The following is a 19,092-nucleotide window of genomic DNA, read 5'->3' on the forward strand; positions in this document are numbered from 1 at the left end:
GTTTAAAAGTCTTATAAAAATAATTAGCTCTTTTATATAGTTCTAATGGCAGCCTTGCAAGTTTCCCCTGGAGCAGTCTCTAATGAACAGGCCTTGATTTTTCCAGTTGGGCTCTTAGATTCCCTGAGGACTTGACTTCAGACCTTGAAGGGCAGCAGCTGCCATTTGTCTTAAGACTGGAGTTGCCAAACAGACAGACCATGTACTAATAGGACACATTTGTACAGCCTGAGTATGTGGAACCCCGATAGAGGCCTAATGATGATCATCTGTTGAGAGCTTGTAGCTGGCCAGGGTTAGAGTAACTTTTATCACCCTTCTTGAAATCAAAACCTCTGTATTGATTAGTAAGATAGCTTGGCTTGTTACGTAGATGCCATGTTAAAGCTTTCATAGACAAGCCATTGTTTAGTGTGGAATAGTATCCACTGTTTAAATTTCAATAAAATTCAAGCCTGTTTGGTAAGTTTTCCCCCTGACAAGATGTTCTAAATTTTTAGGATAGTAGTAAATATTTTTGCAAGCTCTCTCTTTTCTCTGTGTCAGGATTCAGCAACAGTGATGTTCTTCAGCAGAGAAAGGACCGTGAATGTAATTATTGAAATTCTTTTTCTCTCAAACAATTTCTGATAGCTCTTCCATTACTGATTTATATTTTTTAAATTTTATTTGAGCATCCAAGTGTGACTATATAGATACTGAATAACATTGTCTCCAAATGTGTTTTCATGTTACTCTTACATTAAAATGTGTCACATCCTTGCAAAATCTTTTTCGTACACTACTTAGCATGCACTAATTTTGATATTAAATTGCTGCATAGAGTGCCTAGATATGATTTCCCATAATTCCATGTTGGTTTTAATTTTTTTCAATGGAGATTTGTGGATTAAAATAATTCAAGCATGCTTCGACTCTTTAAAAGTAATTTATGTTTGCAGATATTCTGCTTAATATGCAGTCTAACTCTTTTTTTTTTTTAATTATGAAGAACCCAGCTGAGATATAATCTACTTTTCCCTATATGTTCTTTATTGCTGAGTTCATTCAAGCCTGTAGTGGATGTGGTGCTGAGAGAGTGCTGACACCAAGTGCAAACACTGCTGAAAAGTTCTTGATAGTTTACTTTAGGCACTTAAAGATTAGTATATCTCTCTATGAACAAGTTTTTCATGCAGATTTGACCTTTACTCTAGGATATAATATGTCTCTTAGTCATATGTTAACACATTTTCCCACCCTGCTCCTTAGTGCTCCATTCACAGTTCTCAGTACCAAAGTCGTCCTTCTCCTTTGTTTCATAACCAAAATAAATTATTAAAACTCCACCAGCTTTATGGGAAGGATGGATTAGCAAAGAATTTGCTCTTTTTTGCTTGCTTATGAGTGTGTATTTCAACCATTAGCTATAATTCTTAATTGTGAAATATGTTAACTTTGTTGGAAGGATATTTTTCTAAGTTTCTGAGACAAGTGAATTATTAAGGTGTATGCATGCGTATGTACATATGAATGAAAGTAGCAGCACAGGTTGCTACAGTGGAAAATAGAGCAGTTTTTGTCTATTGGAAATGTTTTAAGTGTTCTGTTAAAGATCCATGTTTAATTGTTTAGCCATCAGGCCAGTTAATGGATTCGTCCTGCAAATGTTTTATATAGCTTGAAGAATATATATTTTGAGTTAATTGTTTGAAATGGGACTACATTTCTTTCCTAGAAGTGTACAGGTGAGGAGGGATTGCTCACAGGCAAGCACTTCAAATTACAAAGCACAAGAATGTTTATCAACAAAATTTTCTTGGCATTTGTTTGAGTGATAGAGTTTAGGAATGGCTGTATTGGGTTAGATAAAGGCTCCACCTTGCTTATTGTTGTGTCTCCAAGTATAGACACAAAGAGATGCTCACGAAGAATTAAATAGGACAAGGGCGTGTGATACTCTTCCACTCTCCAGCTATTTTCAGCTCGGGGTATTTTCTGAATTGGATGTAGTTCCTGTGTATTTAGTCAATACCAATGTATTTTCCTTTGGTGTACTTGTGCAGTCTCCTCTTGATCCTATTGAACTTTTAGTCACCACAACATCCTTCGGTGATAGATTCCACTGGTCTGTAATGCACTGTGTAAAGAACCACCTGCATTTCTTTGTTTTGGAGCTGGCTCCTACTACCTGCTGCTTGTAGAAAAGGCTTTTGGGCAGGCCTGTGTGGGTAAATGAGAAGCTCCTGAGGTATTAGATCTGAACAAGGATGTGCAGAATGAGTAGGGAGCCAACAACAAATGGAAGAAAAATACTGATCAACAGAGTTGACACTGGAAAATTCAAGTTCAGTGCGTAATTTTTAAAGAACTTCTCCACTTATCTGATGATGCCATGTGATTAGAGACATACCTTGCTTTTAAGAGAGGAAATAGGAGGATCAAGTAGTATAAAAGACTTCTCAATGCATTTGAAGACTGAAGTAACTACATATGCGTATGTAACTGAAATGAAATAAAATGGGACACAGAATTACTGAAGACCATTTTGCTAGACTAATCTTATTGTTGGTTATGGTCTAATGGATGTTGTGGTCTTTGACCAAAATGTATTTCCTAGACAAAGGAAATTTAGTAATTTATGAGAGTTTGATGAGAGCATTTAGTACTCTCATACAACTGATCATTACTTAGAATTAATTAAAAAAACCTACTGTAAAATAGATTAAAAACCCCCCACCTGACTCACATGGGACAACAGTAGTTCATGATATAAACCTTGAGGGAGATTATTAGTTTCTGAAAGGAGGGGTTTAAGACCAGTACTATTTAATGTTTTCATTTAATGATCCTTGTGCACTCAGTAAGGATGTGTTAATGAAACTTGTTGATGATATAAAACTGGTGCTGTAGAGGACTGGGAGATAATTTTGCTTGTGGCAGAGTTGTGCTGTAGCTACAGGAAATGTAATGTGTTGTTCCATACAGAATTATAATTCTGATGAGGTTTGAAGCACCATTTCAGGAAAGGATATAGTATTTGTATTTTTATCTAGAGTACCCGTGGAAGTGTTTACAGATTCCATTAAGGAAGTAGGTGAAACAATAATAAGCTAGGAAATTTCCACATCAGACATAGTATTTGAATAAAATGTGATTTCTTTTTTGTCTCCTCGTAATGGCTGTTTTTCACTGTAGCTATTTGTGATAGTGTTTAGTGCTTCTAGGTTTTTTTTTCCTGCTTCGCTGTGGAGTGTACAGTGACCAAAAGCATTAAAAGTAGATTATGTCTCTTGGTTACTGAACATTTATAGCCGTAGGAAATGATGGTCAATTAAGTACAGCTTAGAACAGGTATGAAATTATTGACTCTGTTGATCTTCCCTTACAGTCCTTCCTTAGCAAAGTGCTGAAATGTGTTTTGTAGTTATTTAGTTGCATTAGTGGTTGAGTTTGAGGCTTTTAACGTGTTTTTTCCCTAATACCTTTGGGAGATGGATAACTAAGATGTTGATATAATAATGCAATATGCATACTGAGTGTAATTGTTTGAGAGAGAACATATACTGTGGGGAAATATTGAGTGGATCATGAAAGATGATGACCATTAGTCTTTTCTTTCAACTATTAAAATTAGCTTTAGGGTGTGTTCAGCTGTGATTTATGAAATTGTTTAGACTAACGCCTTCTTTGATGCTGTCTGATGTAGAGAAAAATGCTGAAAAGTATCATGATAAATGCATGTTCTTCTCACTTTTGGCAACCTCCATCTCCACCAATTAAATTTTCAAGTATTGTAGTTAGCTCTCTCCAGAGCAACAGATGGACAGTGTCATAAATGGAAAAAATTATTTTGCTTTTCTTGAGTTTTTACACTACAGAGAATAGTTTCAATTATAATCATGTGAAGCAAAATATTTAGAACTTGATATTACATTTAAAAAACCTCTGAAGATTAGTTGCATATGGTATTTTGTTTAGAATATTAGCAGCTAAAAAGCGCTTTTTTTTTAAGACTAAATGCTTTTTAAAGCTGTTTCAGACAGTTTACAGACTAGCTTGAAGTCATATAATGGTGGCCATAAGAAGGCAATAGGGGAGAACTGGGCAAACTATGGTGGGAGAATTATTAGTAAGATATTCATAGCAATAAGGACCAATGACGCTACTTGGTGTAGGCTCAAAAACAAAACCAGAAAAACAACAGAAAACCCCCAAAACCCATATGTGATAATATGTAAATGAAACTTAGCTGGCACTTATGTTGCTTGCTTATTAATGCATATAAACTGGTTATATAAAAAGTAATTAAATACATTTATAATTCATGATGGATAATACATCACAAATTCCAATTATTTTACTCTTAATTCTGACTACTTGAAAATTGTAATCCATTGTTGCAATTTAAAAATTATAAAAGAATGCGTTAGGCCTGGAACATGTCAAGCCTTGAGAGACCAGAGTTATAATCTCTCCCCTGCATTTGAAATCTGAAAATCTTTTCCGGGGGTTGGGGGCAGAATTTAAATTGTAAAGAAACAGCATTGTTCTAGTGGTTTCTGTGTACGTCTGATCAAACCTTCGTGTCACTGACTGAGAGGTAATTCTGCAACACTGAAGAGCAAAAACTGTACTCTGTTGACACTGGGTTTTAAAAACTCCTACATTCAGAAACCTGAAATTTGTTTAAGGGATATTTGCAGTTTTGCACTTTTTGCCTGTTTTGGAACTAATGAGATTTTTGAAATGAGCCACAGTGATAGAAGTAGTGATGTGAATAATCATTAGGATTATTTCATTCAACAAAACCTGAAAAATCAAGGAAGCTGTTGTGGAAAAGCATATAAAACTTAAGTATCTGTCTGCTACAAAATCAGTCTTTTGTTATTAGTTTAGAAGAGTTGTTGGGTTTAAACCAAGAGTTGTATTTGGCCTGTTCAATCCAAATGCCTCTGCGTTTTCCCAAAAATATAAGGTTCACACATTTACTACCTTAATTTTTAGCTCTGTCATCCTGTTCCTGTTGAGCCTAGGATTAAAAATCTTGTTTATGTTTTTGTTAACCAATTCTGTTTTCTCCTCAGCTTTCAAATGGGGGAAGCAAGCCCCAGTGATAGGTCATCTGGCTTGGTTGCTTTCCATTGTGTCTCTTCTGGGGGCCAGGCAAAACCCACCTACGTGTTTAAGAAGTGTAGAATTTTGTTGTAATTCGGGGTTCAGTTGGTTGTAAGAAATGTGCAGTGCACGTGTGTCTGCTGTTGCCATCATTTCAGTGTGTTAAAAATCCAGACTGTTAAAAATGTGTGGAAATTTATTGAAACATACTGGGTGTTAATGGTGCGATCTTTGGACCATTAACAGAATTTTTTGAGTAGAGAGGGCGATGTGATGCTGAGATGAGGATTGTTATCAGTTTATATGTGAAGCAGACTTTAAGCTATAAGAGAAATTTATGTCTAAAGAATGAACCTTACATTAACATGAAACAGTTCTTTTAGCATTATCAAGATTCAATAAGGTAAAAAGCATCAGTGAACCAGAGTAGGTTCAGAATTATTGCATAACATAGCAGGAGAAAATGATGCCATTGTTTGTGGAATGTTTTTATATTTTCTTCTCCCTTCCACAGAATATGACTTTGAGTAAATGATACTCTTCTGTTTCTTCATGCTGGCAATGTTTTATTCCTGATTAGCACACAATTAATTCCTGTTTGCTGATGGTGGTGTAAATTGCTAAAGTGGATAAGAAAGTGCATGATTCTGTAGCTGAAAATGTTTTTTCTTAGTTTGGTTTTTATACAACTATTTTTCTCTTGTTTTTTTTTCCCAGGAGTGGCAGAACTCTATACAAAAGAATGCTGGCCTTGCCTTTATTGAGCTTGTCAATGAAGGAAGGTAAGTCACAATATTTGATAGCACCTCTGCCTTAGCCTTCAAGAAGTGGTGTGACTTGAAACTTTTTTAAAAGAATTTTTCTTCTGACCTTTTTGTGTCCTTTTTTTTGAGTTTTATATGTGTGATTTCACATTCTTTAATTCTTCGGTTCAGTTCTAATACTGAATATGGGATTTTGCAGAATCCAAATGCTCTTTAGTTTCATTAAATATTTCTCTTATCAGTGTGTCATAGATTTTTCTTTCTACCTGTCCTTGTGCACTGGTTAACGTTGAAACTATAATTTGTATTCAGCTAATCTCTTGAGGAAGGGAATTGATATTTGGAAGACATTATAGCTAGGAATTGTAAGATAAGCCTCTGTCTCAAAAATTAGATTCCAGTTTGCTCATTTATTTTCTATCTATCTCATAAAATAGAAAGGAAGAGAGTCCCTTTAAGGAAAAAAGCCCCGACCTGTTAATATTACCAATTAGTTTAATATTCTATCTGTAACTATATATGTATATTACTGGAACTTATAGAAAATGACAGAGCCCGTGATGAGGCCATGCTCTTTGACTTGTAGTGACTATTCAGAACCATCAATATTTTCTTCATTAGGAATCGATTGTTGAGGCAGGCTAAGAGCAATATTTACTTTTTTTAAAGGTTTTTTTTTTTAAGATGTCTTAATGAGTTAGCTAAGGAGTATTATAAGAAATGCCATTTATCTAAACCTAAATTCTGTTAGTGAGTAACTCGAGCTAGTAAGAATCCCAATAGAAAATAAATTTTACAGGATTAGGGCAGCTACTGGATTAAAAACAAAATAATATATCACATAAATTAAAATGCTACATAAATATCTTTTCATCATTGTAGGGATAGGGGAAATGGCCATCTGAGATTTTTCTTTTAAAATGTGTAGATGTTCTCAAGATAAATAAAAATAACGACTGTTTTAATGGTTGCATTTCAGTTTATGGTGAGGGAAACACCATTCTGAGGCAGAAAAAGCATTTTGCTACTAGTCTTGATCCCAAGGGCCAAGGTAAAGTAACAAGGGTGTTCAGTTACAGTGTTAAGATCTAGCCTGTAGTTGTTTCCTATTATGTGAGGCTGACCTGTCTTGACCTTCCTTATAAAGTGCCTGCTATAAATTTGGCCCTTGATTAATGTTTTATTAGCATAGATAACATAGAGATCCCACACACATGTAAAGCACAATGTAAGGTTCATCTGTGTAAGATGATTATCATGAACAAATCAGTTGCTGAGACCCAGTTGTAAGTAGCAGTTACCTAGTAGCTATTCAGCTTGTCCAGGTCAAGCTTTCAGAGGGCATTCTATCAGTAAACTGTTTGGAATTGACTGTTTTCTTTTAAAAACCTGCAGTGCCCATCACAGACAGATGGAATCATTCCCCCACCTCCATAAACAACATCAATAACTTACAGTCTAGCCTTCGCAGAGCGGTTGTCTCAGGGACAAATGATCCCTCGAAGACGGAAAAGTGTGGTTTTGGTTAGCAGAAAATATCTAAGTAATTGTAACTTCATTTCATTTCTGGCTCCTAGCAGAGTTGTTTTTTTAAAAAGTGGGAACATAACTTTCATTATGGGGAAGAGGAGAGGGATTAATTTCTTAAAAATGGCTCCTTTTATCTATCTCTTTTCTCCTCCATTGCTGTTATAGGAGCCTTTAAAGTTATTGCTGAATTGGTCATTGCAGTGCTTTGTGGCTTTTCAGCATTCACTAAAATGAAACTATTATGCCTCACATGACATGAACTGTATTCCAGAGCTACTCTTTTCTTCTCTTTATTCAGGTTGCACATTATTTTTCTTGCACATATACTAACACTTACACTGAAACATTTCAGGCCTTGTATTTTATTGTATTTGTTATTTTTTTAAATGTAGTTTTACCATAACATTATAATCTTAAAAACTCCAAAAGCAGAAATCTTTTAATTAAAATTTAAAAATGAAACCAACTGAATGATCCAGATTTAGAATTTGACTGCATAGTTGTATAATAAAAGTTGAATTTTTAAACCGCTTCTGTAATTACTCAAGAAAAGAAGACAAGGTAGTTGTACAAAGGACAGCACTGATTTCAGCAAGTAAGGAGGGGTGTCTGTGGGGTACCATGACATGTGGAGTGTAAGAATAAATAAAATAAAGGACTGGAAGAACTGCCTAGAATTTGTGGAATCACAGAATTGCTATTGTCTGTCACCCTGGTGGAGAAAGTCCTGGTCGTCTTATAACCTTTGTAAACCAGGGTTTTATTCCCAATGTTTATTGCTATTTTTTTGACTAATGATACCAGAGGATATTCCAGTTTGAAGTGTGTTCTACTGTTTTTGTTTATCAGGCAAATAAGATGCTTGAAAAATCTTTCTCTAAGAGAAGGAGGTCTAGAATAAGAGATCTAAATCTCTTCTTATACTTGCTTTCAAATGTATTTTTTGTTTTTATGTGAAAGATATGAATGTACCTCTTGCTATCACAGCAGTTGAAAGTTTTATGTTTAGGCTTGCCATGTTTTGCCTAGGATTCCCTGGACAGAAATATGTGCAGAAAGTTTGCCTCTGGGACTCGTAAGATCTACAGTGTGTGTGCTGCATTCAGAATGTGTTGGTCTGAATTTCATCGTGTTCACAAGTAACTAATACGTTACACATATAGTTGCTCCCAGGCTTTTCAGATATATCAGGTCCACTGCACATGTGTAGCAGAATTGGTTTGTTTGTGCCCAGTGAAATTTTGAATCTTGAACTGAAAACAATATCTAAACAGGAGACTAGTATGTGGGAATACAGAACTGTAAACCTACCTAAAACTGAAATATACAACTGAAGTCTTTTGAAGGCCAGGTTACAAGCATAGTAAAAACAAACCCAAACCAACAAAACCCAACTGTGTAGAAAAACAGGAAGGTACACAATATAAGTGAAAAGCTAAAAGAGCAGGTATTGGAAAATAGCCTCTTTCTGTACATGAAAAGAAATGTCAGTTTCAGTACATTGCTACATTGAACATTAATCTCTATTTAATAAAAATAAGTATTGTTCACTGCTATTGTAATGTCTGGGAACACTATTAATGCTCTTTGAAACCTTGTGAAAGGTGCCTGTACCCACTGCTTCTTTGTACTGAGCCATCTGTGCAGCAGAAGTATAGACTGCAAAATGTTTTCGGTAGCCTGCTGAACTTCTGTCAGTCTGGATTTCAGTCTTTGTGCTTGCCTTTCACCTTTAGGGAGAGTGTGGTTTGGAGTCTCAACCCAAGACCTTACCGATGAGGGAATTTGTTCACTGGAACCATCCTTTAGGTTTGATTTGGTTCACTGTCATGACCGATCCTCTACTTTGGAGACTACCAAGGTGTCCAGACAGATTCCTTTTTTTCACCCTGAAACTAATTATGTTTCCTCCTTACACAGGAGATGGTCAAGCTATTATTTCTGAACTGAAAAAAAGAAGCTTTTACTTCCTTGCGTGTACAAATGTCTCTTTTGTTAGGCTCTTATTTCCTCTACTTGACTAGCTAGCAAACAACTCCTTTGCTCTGTGAAGGTTAAAACTCTCTCCTGTCGCTTTGATTCATTAGCACACTTTAGTGTGAAACATCTCTTATGCTAGACCTTGTTTTGTGTATCAGTCAGTGCACTAACAAACGTACTCGAGCTTGAGACTAGGCGTGACAGTTATTATCCCCTTTGGAGTGATAATGGGTTTGGCATGGCAGGGGTTGAGGGATCAGTCTCCTAAGCATGCTGCAGCAATTATTCTTTCCGCTTTTCAGTTGAAGAGACTCTTGAAGATGCTTAATTTTAATTTTCTCAAGCATAGTTTTCTTGGTCATCCAAAGCATTAAGTGCTGTGTTCTATACATGTATTTTTTTATACATTAGTAAATGAATATTCAGACAGCAGTTTCTTTAGAGAACTGTCACACAAAGTTTGGTTGAAAGATAACCTCATTAAACTAGCAGAATACATGTATAATTTCCTGTCCTTTGTCTCTGCCCTTTTCAAATCCTTAATGAAAACAAACAAACCAAAAACTTAAGGATTCACAAGTGTATCCAGGAGAAGCAGAACTGATGAAGTTTGTTTTTCTGTAGCTTTTTCTCATTGCTAGATTTGCTGTTGTCTAATGAGGAATGAAATCTAATCAAAATTCTCCTGCCATATCAGAGGATTCTCCTCCTATATTGGATTTTCTATTATGGCTCTCAGTGCAGTTGAAAACAGCTTTTTGTTTTGTTTTGTTTTTTTTTTTTTTTTTTTTTTTTTTTAAGGATGCTTGCAAGGGGTTTTGTCCTCTGGATTTTTGATGAACTCTAGCCTTCTATTAAAAATACTTCTTGGAATTGTCTGATGAGTTTAAAAGTTGCTGGGAGAAGTAGGAAGGCAGACAGCATGCAAATCTTAATATCCTTAGCAAGTAAAAATTCCACCAACCAACAAAAAAAAAAAAACAACCCCAAACCTCTCCAGAAATAATGAGATGTAACTGGTATTATTCTCCCAATACATAACATCTAGCAGTATAAAATCTGGAATGCTGTAAGCATCTGTATTTCTGTAGTTGGGTTTTTTTTTAGAAGGAACGGCACTAAGAAAATTTCAACATGTGTCACCTTAAATTGTATGTATTACTTTTGACTGGTCATAGATGCAAATATATTTTAATATTGAAATAGTTGGCTACCAAACTAGTTGGCCAATTACTTGCATGCTTTCCTGACAGAAAATAGGGGACAGATATAGGCTGCCCCATTCAATTGTCTTCCATTTGCAATAGTGCGATCGCTCTCAAGCAGTGAATGTTACTGAATGTCTTGCCATAGGAGCAACTACTGTGATGGAAAATAGTTAGAAAAATACAGCTATTAATGAAAAAATGGATGATAACTGACAGACTTATGCTTTGTGCATAATTGACCAAAAAAAGCTCAGGAAAAAAAAATGATAACTGTAGTCACATCCAAACTGGAATTGATTACTACCAGTCTGCTCCCCTTATTGCAGCCTCCTTGCCCTGAGAGTCTGATAACATAAAACCTTGATTTGTAAGAGGAAAAAAAAGTGTTTTCTGTATTTCCTTGCTTTTCATTTTTAGCAACCCATTCTGTTTAAGTAGTAGGTTTTGTAAAAGGGATTTTTGGTGATTTATTTTCTGAGTTTTCATGTTTTGATTTCATAGCAGAAGCAACTTTGTTAATGTGTGAATTTGAACTAGAGAAGATCATTAGGCTGTACTTTAAACAACATTTTACATGTGATGAAAATTAGAAATTGTAGCCTGGATGTGTTTCAGAGACGGATAAGTGCCTTGAGGTGGGGTTCTTGACACTACATGACTTTAGTTTTGTACACGTGTGTGCACTAAGTTATAGTGTGACATGCACAACCATTTTTAAAACAGTTTTTTATTTCACTAAGTTTTGTTTGATCATCTGTGTATGGATTTAAATTACATCATTTTGGTGTAACTGGAAACATATGATCTTTGCTGCAACTTAATGAGTAAGCAGAAGCTTTTTGGAGAGAACTATGTCTTATTGATTAAAAGTTAATGTAAGCTTTTATTATTGAAGATTCTAGTAACTTTGGAGGGGGTATGTATGTTGCAAAGGTAGGTTTTGCTTGTGAGAATGTCATTAATTTGCTGGGTCTACGAAAAAGCAAAATCATGAACCACTTTTGAGCACCTGGGAATTCTTAAATGTTTATGTAGAAAGTCTTTAGTAACATCTGCTTTTAAAAAATAAATTAATGCAAGCATAACGAAAAGGTATTTATGCTGCACTCTGTGTGTATACATGTATTTGCTATCTGATCAAAAATTTTCAGAAATTGTCTGTCATACTACCATGCAGTCTCTCTCAGAATGTGAACACAACCTCAGATCAGTTTTTGCTAGGTTCAGTCTTAAGTGGCTTTCCTAGATAGAAAAGGTTGGATTGGTGTGTCCCCTCCTAGCTGTATTTTCAGAATGCTGTTAAGTTTTATGCTATTACATGTCCAAGTCAGCATTTTGATGAGTCTGCGTGATTTTTTGTTTTGGTTTGGTTTTTTTTGGTGTGTGTGGTTTTTATTTATTTACTTATTTTAAGGGGTAAATGTGTTCAAACTTCAGTCTTTAGGACCTTATGGACTTGTCTGTATTTTTTGATGATTGAGTAGTGTATCTGTGTTCCACAAAGCCATTGTAAAACTTCCTTGCAGCAGTAATTCCAACCCTTAGCACACTGAGCAGTCCGATCTCATAAAAGACAGTGTGTATCCATGTAGAACGTATCTCCTTTTGAAGTAAAGAGAATCTCTTATATGCTAGGTTTATGAGGAGTGCGAGTAGGAAAGCTTACCTCTATCCTCCTTTCTTGGCTATCTCAGAGTTCTGTGTTGTGGTAGTGTCTGGAATATACGTAATCTCTCCCTGTAGTACTTTGAGAGATTTATGCCTAAACAGGTGTTGTAAATGTCACCTGTAAAGCTTTTTCCATATTTTGACTAAAGTTGATAATTGTTGGATGTAAGTAATACTGACCCAGAATTTATCCATCTCTCACTTTCTTTGAATGTATTTTTCTGTTCCATTTTTTCTCTCTTGTACCTTCTTCTTTTTTGCTTGTTGTAAGGAGAAACTTGACTTTTTCCTGGATCATCTAAGCATCCAGCAGCCAGAAATCAAAGTACGAAGTTTTCTCGCTTTGAGTCTCATAGTTTTCTCTTCCAGTGTAACAATAAAAATCAGAATATCTCATGTATTTGGCTGGAGCTCCTTTTCTCAGTGGTTTAGCACTTCATTCGTGACCCAGCAAAGTATGCAAGTATATATTTAAATTCCAGCATGGGATCATTCCTCTTGCTTTTTTTTTTTACTAGGGTGTTCATATTTTCAAAGTTAATCACATGGTTTTTAAGTATTCTAGTCCAGAAAGAAAGTGCTTAGACAAAGGAAGAAAAGTCTGTTTGAGACCTTGAATCTGGGGTGCACTGAAAGCAGAAGAGTAGGCCTGGTATCCAGAGTCTTTACCCCCATAGCTCTTACAGTCTTAACTTCTGCAGAACATGGCCATCCACACTCTGCTTGTGTTGAAGATCAGAAAAAAAATCTTAATTCAGTAACTTGTTATAAATAAAGCCAAACCTCAAGGGAATCTATCAGGGAAGGAGAAGTGTAAATCACTACGCTCAATAGTATTTTGACACTGAAAAAAATAAACAGATATGTGAGATAGTAGTATAAGGCAAACATGGTCCATGGGTCTGCATACAGAGATTATGACGGATAGGCAAGAAGGAAATTATTAGACCAGTTTTTATTTTATCTTGGGTGTGTATACTTCGAAAAAGACAAGAAATTCAATTAATCTGTTTGTTTAGCCAAAGAAATGAAAAGCTGTCCTTTTGCTGAGAGATGTTTTGGATAGACTTTATATTTAACAAAAAAAGAACTAATGTGATCTAGTTGCTGGAATAAAACAGGATAAAAGCAGACAAGAAATAGTTGTGGTTCTGGTTTTTTTTGTTGTCGTTTTGTTGTTTGGTTTTTTTAATTGCCACTAATTACCTTATTATAAAACTTCTTTTAGGGGAACATGGTGTAAAATACCTTAAAATCTTAAAAAAGTTGGAGCATCTTTTTGAAAGCTATGCTGTAGCTCAAACAGAAGGTACAGGCTTGATGGAGGAAATTAAATTATTTTGGGGAAAACATGCGTGGTCAATTCCGTGTAGGAGGCCAGAGCAGGTACCAGAAATGACCATTAGGATCCTTTAAATCCATGAAGTATACTTACTGTCTTAGTAAGGAAAATCAGATTTTTCTTAACATCTTTTTTTTTTTTGGTTAGAAGAAAGCGTTTGTGTCTCAAAGTTACCTGCTCTAGTTAATACAGTTTATAGCCATTCACATACGTACAAAATGTGTTGTATGTAGTTTGGAGTTGAACTAATACTTTTGCAAGAGTCAGATTCTTGTCCTTGCCTCTGTAGTTATCTGCTCAGCTAGAGGCAGTTGATTCTATTGCAAGCACTGAGCTACACTTAAACAAATTTGTTTAATGTTTTGTTGGACTCAAGTGGAAAAGTAGCAGCCGCAAAGGTTCCTGAAATTAGTGTTTAGAAGTAGATGGTTAAAACTTCATTTTAGACATATAATCAGAGGTGTGTTCCTTTAGAGAGATGCTGAGAGCTTGTATTTGCCTTTGATTTTTGATGATGGCTATAGACTCCTCTATTATATCACGCCACCATTACATTTATGTATAGATATATATTTAGTTTGCTAAGTTCCATGCTTAAAAGAGGTACATTCAAAATAGAAATCTGAGTGGCATGCCATTTATGTGAATGCTGTTCTCAGAGAGGAAATCAAAAGTGACCTAGATAATGGTACAACTTCAGTTGTTAGTTGGAAGAAAGTTAATCTAAGCATGTGCAATGATTGGAAAAGATGACTGTAAAGAAAGATTAAAATTTGAAGTTCTTGAATGTAAATAATGAACACCACTGTCATATTGTATAAACCAGTAAATTACAGGCTTCATTTGTATTAGTAAATAACTTTTATCCTTGCCTCCTGAAGACCTTTAGTTGCTGAATTTGGCAGTTTGCAAGAAGGGAAGTAACTCTATAATAATTGATACTTAATAGCATGAAGCCTTTTCATTTTTCTGAAAACATCTTGAAGTTACCAGTAGGTGCTTATGTTAAGCTTGGACAATTCCTTCATTGTTAGCCATAAGAATATTTAGTTGCCAAAATGATAAATTTGACGAGGATTTATCGGCAAAATCATGTGTAAGTTTTATCTAGCTGGCCTAGCCTTGTGTGGAATATCATAGAGAAAATGAGGAAAGTGTGTGGGTTTAGTAAGGAGAGGTGGGGGTGGCAAAAGTGACAGCTGATCCATAGGAGACCAAGCTCTTTCTGATACTTTAAAGCTATTTGTTTTTACTAGGATCGCTTCTAGTCTGTTTTGAGAATGTTGTTCCTGTGTGAGGGAATGTAGTTCTTTGCTTTGTTTGGAACCCATCCATCATCTCTGCAAGGCAGAGTAAGTGCCAGGGTACAGTCAGTCATGTACTGGGCTGCTTACTGGTTATAGTTAGTAGATAAAAAGGAAAATCCATGCTATAATTCATTAAAAATAGTTATTATACGGGGTGCTTTCTTGAACAGATGAAAAAAATGTGACTGTTAGAAGAGAAGTAATGTTAGATTAAAGATGGATCTTTTAGAGGATAACTAGTATTTTTCAAAGTCCGATCAGGTTAGCAGAAGGTATTGGTGGTGACAAACTCAATGAAAACCATGGGATACTGCCCAACTGTGTTAAATGTAAGTTGTAATACATGATATCTTAATACATGAGTATTTATGATCTCCATATTTTCTTAGACAGTTCTTAGTTCACTAAAAAAAAATGTTTATTTAAATACTTATATGACAGATTTGAATGTGCTACTGGGGATCTTGGAGAAAAGGTGGAATCAAATGCTTGGAATCTGCCCAGACTATGAAATTGGTTTTGCAGATTCTTGTTGCTGGCATATTAGTAGGGATTTATTTTTAGCTGAACATTATTGTAAATCATTAGAGACAGAGGTTTGGAGCTGCTTTTTTTCAGTGTGTGAGCAAGGCCTTCTTAACTAGTTTATTTTCCCATTTTTTTTTTTTTAAACCATGAAATCGAAGTTACATTATTGCAGTAATTAGTTCTGCAAGTTCATGAAAGTCAATGTTTGTCACTAATGCATGCAGATAAATTGGCCAAATTGTATGTTTGTTGATCAACAGCCACTTCCATTCTGAAAGTGGCTAATAATAGAAAAAAAGAAAAAAATTATAATGTGGTTCTAAAACAGTGGCTTCTGTCCAAGCTGCCTCAAACAGAAGGTGAAGTCATGCTTCAACTAATGAATTGTGCGTATTTCTTTTTTCAAGACCTGATCCATGGAGAGGCAGTAATTTGCTGATTTAACTGGTTAATGATGACAGGGCCTCATTTAGCTGTTGTGCTGCAGGTTTGCTAGTCTTCTAGTGAGAGAGGCAGTGGACAAAGAGCTTCAGGTGGTGGCCTGCCTCTGGATTTCTTCTCATTGGAGTAGGCTTGTGACCGGCAAGACAGAAGAGCATTGATGGTCATGCTATCAAACATACATAGTTCAGATAAATAAGGGGATAAAAATAACATTATATACATTAGAAGGCATCCTTCATAGTAAATCCTGTGGTTATAAAGAAAGGCTCTCAGGCTCTGCGTTTGTTGAAATGTCCTTTAGCTTACATGTGCAAGGCAAACAAGGGATTTTATGGTTCTTTTCTACATTAGCAACTGAAAACCTTAAAAAAAAAAAAAAAGCTTTAATAACAGATATTTTGAAAAACTAGCCAGTAGAGCATGTACTGAGTTTGTCTGGTGTTAACTTTGAGTGACCCCAAGGAAATGTGCACCTTCTAAACCAGACTAGGTGTACAGCTCCTGTACAGCCAGGTTTAACTTTATGAATCCCAATGTAACTAATTAAAAAGGAAATGTTTTTAGTGACAATATGTGAACTCACAGAATAATTGGGTTGTAGTTCAGTCTGTCAGCTCTGCTGCCATTCATAAACTCAGGGTTTATGAAGGCCTCAGAAATCTCAGATTGAATTACAGCTTTATTCTATACGTAACCTGGAACAATGTATATCTTAGCATTTCATTTGTGAGACTGAAGATGTTTTATAATCCTGAAAATATTACTTAAATGTATACTTACCATAAAATTCCAATTTTTCATTTGGAGAAAAAAAACTGTACTGCAGTGCAATTCACAATATTTATTTAGACTTTATATCAGTTACATTAGGGCTTTCACTGTGGATGTTTATATGCATAAACTGCTTACTTTTCTTTATATTGTGTTGTAAGAAAATCTTTCACATACACACATATCTATATTTCAGGTAAAACAAATGACTGTCTAGAGTGTTTACATTTTGTTTAATAGTTTGGTTTACTATTGAAATACAATTTTATTAGTTGCCAGAAAATTACCCTTCAACCTTATTTATACCATTTTCTTAACACAATAAAGTCAGTTATGGAACAGAGCTCAAAATATTTGTTTATATACTGTATTTACAGATTTTTATTTTAGGACTTCATTCTCTCAAGGCAGTTCTTAACTATTCTCTGTCCTCAGGTTGCTGAGTCAAACCATGAAGGACCATTTGGTAAGAGTGGCTAATGAAGCAGAATTTATCTTGAGCAGACAGAGAGCAGAGGATATTAACCGCCATGCTGAATTTGAGGTAAGAAATTAAATCTTGGGAAAAAAAAAAACCAACCAACCGAAAACAAACCACCAAAACATAACAGGCCCACTGTGTTTGAGGGTTCCAATGTGTGATGTAGACTTTTCAGGCACAGGAGGTTCCATCGTGAAAAGTGCTTTGCAGTTGTAGGGTGTTTTGATAGTTTGCCACTAACTTTGATGGAAAAACAGGCTGTGCAGAGCAGCTCAGAACTTGTCAGAATCTGCAAACCATAGTTTGTGGGGGAAGGAATTTTATCACACCAATGCTGCTCTTTTCCATGAAGCAAATATCAGTGTGTGTGTTAAAGCTGCTTAGCATCACAGTCAAGATATAACTGAAAAAAACACCTTACTGAAAATAAATGATTACAGCCTGTTAAGTGCAAAATGAAAAATTACTTTTTCTTTCTTTTTGTATCATGTGCTATTTCAGTTAGTCCATGTCTAATACCATTGTCCTTATGTTTTACATGCCTCAGTGTGATTTTGTTATGTTTTTGTATTTTCATCCCACTTAAGGGATTCTAAAGTGAAATAATGGTCTTTGTTTTTATAGACTTGTAATAAAAATACAAGCCTTTTTTCTGAATCACTTCAGTCATACCTTCAATTTTGGATCTCAGTTGCATCACATATCTCCCTTCTCTGTGCTTTAATTATTAGGTTGTTTAAATGAAAACGAAGCTAAATCTCACTAAATTCAGTAATATTCTGCTTAAAGAGTACTTAGTCTTTCTTCTGACATGTGATACTACTTGTGGTTTTGTTTTTAAAATGAAACATTAAAAGATTGAAGGCACATTTGTGCTTAACGTGTTTCTAAACTGTTTTTCTCTTAAATCTTTACTTGAAAAAATACTCCCCAAAGATGAAAGCATATTTGTCTTAGACAGTGCTTATGTTCTAAAGGTCATCTGTGTTGGCCCCAGGATTCAAGCTGTGCGTTGTTTAATAACATATCTGCACTTCATCTAGAGCTAGTTACCCCCTCCTGCAAACAGAGATGTTGTAAGATATCTACAGTACCATTTTGCAATGGTGAAATAGCAGGCATGTTTCATTTATTACATCAAGGGTTTGGCGACAGTCCTGTGGAGATGAAAAGTGCATCTTTTTACTTTGTTGCCCGATAATCATTGGAGTGGGACATGCTTGACATCTTTTGCCCTGGATTTATGCAGAAGCTTCATGTGTGACATGGCATTATTGATTAGATGAACAGCCCACCTTTTTTCTTCAGATGCAAACTATCTGCAAAGGGGTGTGTGTGTGTATGTGAGTAATCTGCATGAAATAAAGGGTTCTGTCATGTAAATATGGGCTATCAATGAATACAGTTGTTCAGTGACAACTTCACTTTTAGCCTTATTTCAGTCTCAAAACACCTTTTCTGTCTGGAAGAAATTTACACTGAGCATCAACTTACATTTTTAATATAGCTCTGAGTTTTGCTGTGACAACTCTCTAGGATAAGAGTTGGCTGATACTTTGAGTTGATGCTGCTTTGAATCTGTGCTGTTGCGGTATGATGGCTCAAGGTGTTTCACTCATCAGGTTGAACTTAAACAGAAACTAGTGTACTGAAATAGCAGCAGTCTGTTTATCAAGTTTAAGTTTTTCCAACACAGTAACAAAACTAGATCTAGCATCACTTCTGCGGGCGTGCAAATTGAGAATATACAACTATTGGATTCCACCAAATGCTTCAATAATACACCCAGTGCCTCATGAAGTTAGCGTTACTGATTTCTGTGTCAGACTTCAGTCATCATTATGTTTCTGTTGTGGAAGGGTGAACCATTAGTCTCATCCATTCGAATCTGCAGGTATCACAGCAACAATCAGAAATTCCTGTGGACCGTGTTCCATCCATCCACGGTATGGTTTGGTTTTCACATGTCCTG

General features: G+C 35.4%; 1 protein-coding gene across 8 annotated transcripts in view; it reads left to right on the forward strand.

Moving 5' to 3' along the window:
- The window catches only part of LRBA (LPS responsive beige-like anchor protein), a 424,097-nt gene that overhangs the window by 133,105 nt on the left and 271,900 nt on the right, over positions 1-19,092 (forward strand). For all 8 annotated transcript variants that reach the window (XM_074867473.1, XM_074867476.1, XM_074867474.1 and 5 more), the window contains 2 exons: positions 5,815-5,879; positions 17,075-17,183. In XM_074867473.1, coding sequence (XP_074723574.1) covers positions 5,815-5,879; positions 17,075-17,183 — 174 coding nt within the window. The remainder of the gene's footprint in view (positions 1-5,814; positions 5,880-17,074; positions 17,184-19,092) is intronic.

The sequence above is a fragment of the Strix uralensis genome, chromosome 4 (genome assembly GCF_047716275.1).
Source record: "Strix uralensis isolate ZFMK-TIS-50842 chromosome 4, bStrUra1, whole genome shotgun sequence".
Taxonomy (NCBI): domain Eukaryota; kingdom Metazoa; phylum Chordata; class Aves; order Strigiformes; family Strigidae; genus Strix; species Strix uralensis.